The 9849-nt window shown below is 45.9% G+C and overlaps 2 protein-coding genes across 3 annotated transcripts; one reads left to right on the forward strand and one right to left on the reverse strand.

Annotated features, from left to right (window-relative positions):
* Positions 1-6103, reverse strand: SNIP1 (Smad nuclear interacting protein 1). 2 transcript variants are annotated; one of them, XR_009556333.1, is made up of 5 exons: positions 5641-6103; positions 5315-5402; positions 2957-3537; positions 895-1303; positions 1-838 (listed from the first exon to the last, which is right to left on the reverse strand). XR_009556333.1 is itself a non-coding variant. In XM_060257542.1 (4 exons), the coding sequence occupies exons 1-4, from the start codon at positions 5721-5723 to the stop codon at positions 1042-1044; spliced, it is 1014 nt and encodes a 337-aa protein (XP_060113525.1). In that variant the 5' UTR covers positions 5724-6103; the 3' UTR covers positions 1-1041. The 2 variants fall into 2 exon arrangements, 1 of the variants encoding a protein (XP_060113525.1); XM_060257542.1 differs by having other exon boundaries at positions 1-1303.
* On the forward strand, positions 5848-9419 carry DNALI1 (dynein axonemal light intermediate chain 1). The gene is made up of 6 exons (XM_060257543.1): positions 5848-6315; positions 6404-6540; positions 6645-6814; positions 7273-7451; positions 8255-8419; positions 9195-9419. The coding sequence occupies exons 1-6, from the start codon at positions 6235-6237 to the stop codon at positions 9228-9230; spliced, it is 768 nt and encodes a 255-aa protein (XP_060113526.1). The 5' UTR covers positions 5848-6234; the 3' UTR covers positions 9231-9419.
* Positions 9420-9849: the final 430 nt, after the last annotated feature.

The following is a 9849-nucleotide window of genomic DNA, read 5'->3' on the forward strand; positions in this document are numbered from 1 at the left end:
TCAAGTTAAATTTACAAATCTTTTTTATCAAATAAAAAGAATAACTACAGTAAAGAAGATGCTGCTGTCTTGAAACGTTCCTCTCAGGTATCATTTAGGAATTGCATTTCAGCTCAATCGCCCTAGTTCTAAACCTATATATTCAGCATTTCGGCAAATAGAAATTGCTTTTGGGAAAAGTTACTAACCAAGTACATCGAGTTGCACTGTACAATGAGTGGTTCTAGGGCACAAAACAGTTCAGTGAAATAAATTTCCTTCCCATTCCCAAATCATAATAAACCATTTGTCTCCTGTGGGAATTCGACACAAAGGAATCTACTGTTAATATTTTGTTGGAAAACACTCTCCATCATATCAGAAATGCGTGAGCAGAACAGGAGTCTCAGAAACCAGCTCGAACCCCTTCACCTCAGTGATAAAAAGCCAGAGAAAAGACTGAGGGTACTTTATATACACACTGCAAACCATATCTTTGAAAACTTCACTGGATACCAACTGCCTACACAAAGCATTTAAAAAAATCATACAAATTCCTAACTTTAACATATGAATAAATCAACCAAACATAGACATTACAGAAAAACATCTGGCTTTCTCTATCTCAAGACCCCACTTAGTATTTTTTAAGTAGCATTTATCTTTTTAACAGTTTGCAAGCAAAAGAAAGAAAAAATAACAGTTATCTTGGACTTTTAGGGGAGGGAGAGGAAGAGAAGCAGCAGCTTTGTGGTGTTCAGGACTGTTTGTTGCTGCAAAGTTTTATGTAAAAATAATTCACTGAGGAGCTGCCAGGCCACATGAGCATCCAGAACACCTTTCGGTTAACAAAACCCACCTTAAAAGCAGTGGTTTTCTTTATTACCCAAAAAAGCCCAGCACCATCAAAGCCACATGTATATAAGAAGCTCCTCAAATAAGAAGTCAAGAGACAGCAGACTTTAAGGCAGTGAAAGACAAGAGGGCAGCGAGGCTCCAGCACCACAATAAGGATGCCAGCTCTACTGCAGGAAAAGTTCAGTCCACCTTCCCGGCCTATTGTCATGTTGATTCTTCCTCCTCTTCCTCCTCCTCCTCCTCCTTTTTCTGGTCCACCTCGGAGGTGTCTGATGATTCGTGTAAGAGGACATACTCCCTGCTGCTGAATCCAAATTTCAGGACATCCTTCTCTTTCAGTTCATAGTACCGTTGAGGCTCAATGCGCTGGTTGTTCAGAAATGTGCCATTGCCTGAGCCAAGGTCAATGATGTAGGGTTTGACCTTCCGACCTGTTGTGCCATCAGGGCGAGTATACTCCACGAGCCTGGCCCAAAACAGATTCATGGTAGTTAGCAGCATATATACTAGATGAACAGCTGTGTCATACACACACACACACCTCTGCATCAGCATATCTGGAAGTATGACACCACACCAGGTCTTTGGGTGGAGTCCACTGCCATGCCTCCTCACAAGCTCACCTCCCCATCAGCCAGAGCAGTTAGGGAAAGCTACATGAGCAGTGGGGGATTGGAAAATGAGAAAGTAGGTGAGGGAAGGATGAATGGCTAGGCAGTGGTGGGAGGGCACAGGTCAGCAGGGAGGTGTAAGTGGGGAAAGGCACAATGGCAAGCATAGAAGGGGAGGCACCCTGGGCCTAATGAAAGTTTGAATGAAACTCTGCTCTAAACATTGCATTACTTCCTTGATTCCATAGCCACCCACAGGAACATGAGCTTGTGAGCCTAAGCTTCCTTTCATAAAAGACGTTACCTAGATCCCATGTTATGTTAACTGATAAACTCCAAAACAAGTTGCCTCCCAACGTTCCATTTTGATGTGATGTTAGCCCACTTAAGAGGAGCTCATTCACCTGAATTGTATACACCATTAGGGTCACCCCGCACTCACCATCCTATCTCATAAAAAGAAACAGAACAGGAAGACAACTAGCTGAGGAAACTAGAAGTGCTTTAAATGGGAAGCAAGGTGAGAGAGGGACATGGCAGGCAGAAAGTTTTCAAATAAAGACACACTCAGTAAGACAGACTGATAACTAAGAAAAACAAAGTAGTATGGTCAAAGTGACAGAACAAAATATGTTGTCTGGGGAAAAGACAAGAAATTATATCTACAAGCTCCATGCTAGACCAGTGGTCTTCAACCAGGGGTGTGTAACTCACCAGTGCAATGCAGACAAAACATGCAGTTTTCATTACCGTTTTCGCACACAGCTTACCTCGCAGTCACAATCCTGTTCCCTCCGCAACGTCCGGATGGATTTTCCACTATCTGCGCCGAAGTTACAGGAAGTGCTGCGGCTTCTGTGTAGCAAATGTAAACCGCTAAAACCCAGTTTACGTTTGCTACGCAAAAGCCGCAGCACTTCCTGTAACTCCAGCGCAGATGGTGGGAAATCCAACAGACGCTGCGGAGGGAACAGGATTGTGACTGCGAGGTAAGCTATGTGCGAAAACGGTCCATAACAATTACTAAGAATTTACTCTTCCACAATCCCCATGTTCACCTGCAAGTCATCTCCTGGCAATCCTACCAGCCAAAGATTATTCACCTACGGTCTTTTGGCAGGCTAATAACAATTTTGGGCATTTGGCAGATCTTTTATCAACCACTCTTGCTGCCCACTAACAAGTGTCTTTAATGTATTGCTTTCTGCAAATGATACCTGCCATGAAATACTTCTGCTGTTTATTTACCTTAAATGATAAGAACAATAACAGAACACCTATAAATATATAAACGTCCTCGATGGGAAAGTGGGCCTTTTTGTTTCTATTATGGTGAGACCCAGGATCTGTGATAGAGTAATTACACAGGAAACAAAAGATTGAGAACTACAACTCTGGAACACTCCATATCGCAGAGATTCCTGACAACACACAATGCATGCTAAATGACTGATCTCAAACTAAGGGTCATTTATAGTATACTCTCTAGCATATAAGCCATGACTTACCGGTACTGAAAGACAGCATGCTGTTTGGAACAGGAGGGATGGTCAATAGGAATATCAGCAATGCGTCTGTGTCTGCCTAGTAAATAGGCACTCTGCCTGTGAATGTACATGACTGGAAGAACCTCATCATTCTTAAAAGGATAGAGGCGCCACCGCTTCTTTGGGATACGCGCTTCAGGAGGCTCAGTGTACTTTATTACCACTCCACGGAAAGTGTTGGTGTCCTCCAAAAGCGCACCAGACAGTTCAAAGCTTGGTTTTTCTTTATTCTCTGGTTCTTTTTCTGTGTTCTTGCTACCTGGCCTCCCTGTGTTTCTATTCTCCTCATCACCACTTGCTTCCAACAGCTGACGATGTTCACGCCGTCGTTCATTGTAAAACTCCCTCTGTGCTTGCTGCTCCTGGAGATGATGATCACCTTCCCTTTCACGGCTCCCAGGGCGTTCTCTATGGGATTTCCGTCGGCTTGAATGGTCCCGGTGTCTACCCCTATCTCCACTTCTCCCCCCTCTATGCTCCAACTCAGAATGGTCCCGATGCTGACGTTCCTCATGCCCCCTTCGGGAGTGATCCTGACGCTCCTGCAAAAGAAAAAAAAATCAAATCAAATATGGAGACAAAAATGCATGTTTTCAAGTATGTTTTCTAGGATCACACAATTCAATTAATCATTGTAACATATTGTCATGTAGAAAAGGACAAATCAATTTAGTTTTAATTAGAAATTCCTATTAAGCCACAAACCTCAAGACAATGGTTCTTTACCTTTTTGATATGGTGACCCAGGATTCCAAATTTATACAGTGACCTATCCAGGGCTGGCCGAAGGTTTTATACTGTGGCCTTTACACCCAACTATTCCAACATTTCAGTTTCTACAGTGCCCAACCATATGTTTGAGAAACCAACAAACATCACATAAAGGATGCAGCAGCTCCTACTATGAACTCCAACCAAGTGAAAGTTCATTTCCTCCTCCTCTGCAAGCTGGATCAGAGGAGTCTGAAGAGGCAAGCTTGTGGGGCACTGGTTTGAGAAAGCATGTAAAGATGCCAGTGAAGTGGTTGGCAGCAAGGGACTTGGTGTAGTACATCTCTCAGAGAGCAGCGTGCAACTGCATGGGGCAGGACAAGAGGCTGGGCTGCTGAAGAACAGCATCAAGACAGAGCCCACACACACACACACATGCCTCTTTGTATTCTCCTGAGGTTTTTTCCATGACATGATGAACAGTTCCAATCTACTTTTCAACTTCCCCCACCCTTCTTTCAGCTACTACCATGAAGCTACTACTTTCCAGACAGCTTTCTTCCACTCATTATTGTCACAAAGAAGGAGAGGAAAATAAGCATGCGAGAAATTGATAAAGAGGAAAGAAAGACAAGGATGCAAAGGGCTGGAGCTGCCATTAGAGAGGCTTTGTGCACTACTTTTAAATCCCAACAAGAAGACTAGGAAACAGTGCCCTAAGGGAATCAAGGATATTACATACTTCACAAATATGCTGAGCAGTTTTCCTCCTCTTTTTAAATTGTTACATAATACACTACCACCTTCATTCTGAATCCTTCAAAAGTGCTGACACGTAATTATTTAACAATATTTAACAATCGATGAGTATAACATTAATAACTGACTAACATATAACTTGAGATATCACTTCTTTTCTGCACAGTAAGAGTAACATTTAAGAAGTACTTAATGGATACACTATTTTGTTAAAAATTCTGACATAAGCCTGTTATTAGTTTTGTTAACAATAATATCTTGCTTTATAACCAAGTATAAGTTCTTAAAATAGTTCAGAGGACAATTAAAACTTCAATGAAAGTGATCCTTAGTGATGGAAGCGTCAGCTGGCTGCTTCCTGCCTCTCTAATGGCCTCATCAAAAACAGACAGAGCAGCATCCAGGCACAATGCAGGATTATCTGGCTGCTTCATCTCATGAGAAGTGGCCTCTCCTCTGGCCTCCTCCATCAGCCTCCGCATGTAACAACCTAATCCATTCTAATTCTTTACACAGAGACTCCCATCTGATATATACCGCCAGGCCTCTCTCTATCCCCAATACCCCCACCCCATAATTCTCCTGGAAAAAATGAGGAAAGTGACTTCTTTTTCATCACATCTGAGTCACAGAGTAAGCCTTTAAGTTGCTGCGGGGCTCCTCTCTCCTGGCTCTTATTTTTCCCATAAAGTTCCCTTAAGACCACCAAATGAGCCTAGCAGAGCCAAGAACTGATGCAGGGCACACTAGAACTACAATTCCTCTCTCTCATCCACCACGCTCTTTCTACCTACCATCCTCCGATCCACCAAAATCCTCCCCACCGCACCCTTCAGAATGGCCGCTCACCTGCTTTATTTTGCCGATTACTTGGCGGGGGCTTCGACTCCTCTTCCGTTTTTTATTCGAGGACTTGCTCTTCTTTTTTGAAGCCACTCTGTAAAAAAAAATAGAGCATCAACTCAGTAGAGCAGGAAAAGGGACGATACCCTGCGGCGAAGAGCGTCCAGGAGGCTAAGGACAAAAGGCTCACGACCCAGCACACGGATTGCGAAGCTATCGGCCCGGAAGGGCACAGCTAGCCCGTCGGAGGCGGAACAGAGGCCTGACCGCGAAGAGGAGAAGGAAGCGGCGGCAAGAGGAGAAGGCTTTGCTCAGGAGAAGGGGAGCCTTACCTGGCATCCTCTGGCGGGCTAGGCGGCGAGCGGCTTCCGCGGGGGCTCCGCTTCCTGCGCCGCCGGCGCTCCGGTTCCTCCATGGCGCCCACCCGCTTGCCGACTCCAAGCTTCGCTTTCCGTGACTACCCGGAAGCACTTCTGATTTCCCTCAGGGCCGTTTACGCCTCTAGGAGGAGACCTGAGCGGAGCCAATGAAGGCTCTTCCTTCGGTGGTAGGCGGGACTTCCTGGTCAGCCGGTTTTCCGGTTGTAGCGGCTGCTTTGCAAGCGGGCTGAACGACATGAAACGGGGCTCGGAAGGCTTCTGGGACTGGGATGCTGCGCTGAGGGCGAGGCATGAGGAAAAGAACAGAGCTTGCGTTTAACAGCCTTGTGAAGTAGGCTGTTCTCAGTCCCCACAGAGCCTAGAACGGGTGACGTGATCTCTGTCCAGCTGCGCGCGTGCCTGCTCCCGGCGCCGCTTTAGTGCGCAAGCGCCGCGGGCGGCCTATGTCATGTAGCTCCGGCGGAGCATCTTTGTCGCCATGGCAACGGCAGCACAACAGGCTCCGCGCCGAAGGCCGGGCCTAGCAGAGACCACACCAGAGCCGTCATGATCCCGCCCGCGGACTCGCTGCTCCGTTATGAGACGCCGGTGCTGGTGAGCCGCAACACCGAGAAGCGGTCGCCCAAGGTAGGTGGGGAGCGGGACGGGGGAGGAAAACAGTGAGCACCGCCTCGGGAGCGCCGCCGGCCTGACTCCTCTTCCGCCCTCTCCGCAGGCCCGGCCGCTGAAAGCCAGCCCGCAGCTGCTGCCGCCCCCCGGGCCAGTCCCTCCTACCAAGGGCAAGGTGCCGTCGCCCACCGTAGATCCTAGCAAGCAAGCGGAAGAAATCCTCAATGCCATCCTGCCGCCCAGGTGAGCCCCGGGATAGGTGAGAGGTGCAAAGGAGACAGGCTGTGCTGGGGTGGGGAGAGCACAGCCATCCTGCATCTTTCCTCTATCTTCTTGCTTCCCTGTAGAGAATGGGTGGAGGAGAACCAGCTATGGATCCAACAGGTGTCGAGCACCCCCAGCACACGCATGGATGTGGTGCATCTGCAAGAGCAACTGGACCTCAAGCTCCAGCAGCGCCAAGCCCGGGAGACGGGCATTTGCCCTGTGCGGCGGGAGCTCTACTCTCAGTGCTTCGGTGAGTGTGGGAGGGCCAAGTTTCTTTACCTCCTTCCCTTGGGCCGAGGTACACCTCACTTGTTCCACATGTACTCTTCAGAAAGGAAAAAAGGCTTAATTCCCACTGCTCTCCTTTTCTGGGTTTTGCATCGTCTTCACAGCATTTGGCTATTGAACAGCTTCAGAGCATCTTAACCACATTTAAGGATATTGAGGTGAAGGGGGTAATGCCATGGTTCCCTTACATTTCTCCTGCAAGCATAACCACTGCTGGACTGGAAAACAGCCTGTACTTTGCTCCAGTGTTACAGGAGACATACACCACTCTTGGGTTAAGTACTCCTGGGCTCTGAGGTTACCCTGAGCATCTGCTTAAGCTTTACTTTGTGGTGGAAGGCATGAAAGAAGACAGGTGACATACAGGCTGCAGGCTCGGCACTCTTGCACACAGCCTGATGGTTAGCTCTCTGCTTCCAGATGAGCTGATACGGCAGGTGACCATCAACTGTGCCGAGCGGGGACTTCTGCTGCTGCGTGTGCGGGATGAGATCCGGATGACAATAGCAGCCTATCAGACTCTGTATGAGAGCAGCGTTGCATTCGGCATGCGGAAGGCGCTACAAGCTGAGCAGGGCAAATCAGATATGGAAAGAAAAGTAAGTGGGTCCATCTACAGGCACACCCCTAGAGGAAAGCATTCAAAAGGCTGAATTCTGCTATTGCCCATGAACTCAATAGCCATGTATCTTTCAAGCAACTAAAAAAGGAACAGGCCCCTTAATGCAGATAATACAAAAGAAGAGGGATGCAAGGAAGGAAATATTGTGGGGACTTAATAGAAAAGTATTGAAACTGCTTGGGAACACTATATACAGAAGATAGGAAAACCAGCTAGATGCAGTTTAACCTCTGAGCTGAAACTTAACCAGGAGAGGTCCTGGAGACTCACTCCGCATTCTGACCTCTGTGATTAGTTGCTAGGTACAGTTGCAAATCTGAGATTAAGTCTATAGCATTGAAAATTTGGGGACATTATTGTTAGAGCTCACTTGTTCCACAGCTGTACATCAAATTCAGGACTTAGATTCAGTCGCTTGTCTTTAGCAATTCATGTCCAGGAACATGTGTGTGTTTTCTATTTAATTTGAAGAAAGGTCTGAAAAGTATTTAATACTGAAACAAGTATATACAGTCTGAAGTTTTGTCATGTTTTCATATTCTCCATGTATATGGCATTCACAAAACAGATCTTGTATTCTTTTAATTTAGCCTATACATGCATAGGTATCTTTTGTCAACACATTTGGCAAGAAAAGAATTGCCAAGCTTGATAAAACAATGGTCAGAGTTGCAGCCTGGAGTAGGTGGCCTTAAAGATACCTCCAGGGGACCTTGCATAAAACAGGGTATTTCTTTTCAGTGCTTACTTGACTGATAAAACAAAATTTTCCATCCCAAGATTGCAGAGTTAGAAGATGAGAAGAAAGAATTGGAGCGGCAAGTAAATGAACAGAAGGCCAAATGTGAAGCCATTGAAAAACGAGAGCTTGAACGGCGGCAGGTGGAGGAGAAGAAGCACACTGAGGAAGTCCAATTCCTTAAGCGGACCAATCAACAACTTAAGGTTAGTGGAAGAGAAGGAAACAAGTCTATAGGGAGGCATCTTTTATGTCCTGAGTAGGGCAAGGAAGACTAGTTATTTAAAGCCACAATGGAGGCTGGAAGTGGTCCTGGAGGCTTAGACATGTGCCCCCCCCCTCCCTCAGGGACTATTGGTGCATGCTTGTTTCAAGGTCTGTGGGGGTGCTCCATGTACTTAGGGAATTGTTTCTTCCCCAGATCAGATTGGCTGCTACACCTGAGCTCTACTGCTGAGAAAAGGGTGTCTTGTGGGAAAGAGCTGGGTTTATTTTATCACATTTTTGCTCCAAAGAAAAGAGCCTAGCAAGCTACTCCAGTTTGACATTTACTAAGCTGCTCTCCTTGCACAGCAGCCACCCCTCTCCTTTTTCATTGCCTGGGCATTGAGTTGTTGCAGCCCCTGAGTTGCTGTTCTCAGGCAATGGTTTCGCAGCCAGGTTTAGGAGTGCAGAATGTAAACTACCATTTCAGCAGCTTTGATTCAGTTTCCTCTTTAGTACTTTACATTACAAAACTTGAGATTCATTGCCAGGAAATGGTGCCAGTTCTCCACTTGCTTCTTATAACACAACAGATCTACATGCCAAGAATGAGAGTAACTAATTTTTTAAATATGGGAAACAGAATGTAAGAATCAACACAGTCTCCTGGCTAGTGCCTTTCTCAAGTACTGCGGCAGCCAATCACACATCTATAAAAACTAGAAGTGAGAGCTCTTTAACAAGTATGGTTTTTTTTCTTCTCATTTTCTAATTCAGGCACAGCTCGAAGGCATCATTGCTCCGAAGAAGTAAAATTTCCAGTCATCTCTCAAGCAAGAACTCATATGCTTTGGGCCTTTTCTCTCAGATCACAATGATTGGAAATGTTTCGTACAAATATATATATATTTTTGTGGGGGCAGAATGCTGGGCAGGTCTCAGCCTTGACACTTAGGCAAAGGCCTGTTTGGATTTGTAAGAGAATAAATTGGAATTCTGAAACACTTGGGAAGACAAGCTCTCTACATTCCCTGCCTACTTGTGCTTGTTCTGCCTGTTTCCCCATTTGCTCTGTGAGCTTTTCAGCAAGGAGCTTAAGTGGATGGCTGCAGGGTGAGTTAGACATATACAATGACTGGAAGAGTTTGAGGCCAATACCAATTTCACAGATAACACTAGCTCTTCTGTTAGGGCTGCCTACAAGTATTGTCATTTAAAACAGTGTTCCATGGTAAAGCCATGGAAACAGCTGCCTGTGGATTCACTGCATAATACATTTAGCTAATCTGAACCGGAAATACCCTGGAATGGGGAAAGAATTTGATAACACCACCCCCCCACCAAAAAAAAAAGGATGTGTAATTTTCACTAATCCATTTATGGGTTTTTCCCTATTACGCTAATTTCCAAAAATAAGTCCAGTAGCTAAACT

This window comes from Heteronotia binoei, chromosome 17 (genome assembly GCF_032191835.1).
Source record: "Heteronotia binoei isolate CCM8104 ecotype False Entrance Well chromosome 17, APGP_CSIRO_Hbin_v1, whole genome shotgun sequence".
Lineage (NCBI taxonomy): Eukaryota > Metazoa > Chordata > Lepidosauria > Squamata > Gekkonidae > Heteronotia > Heteronotia binoei.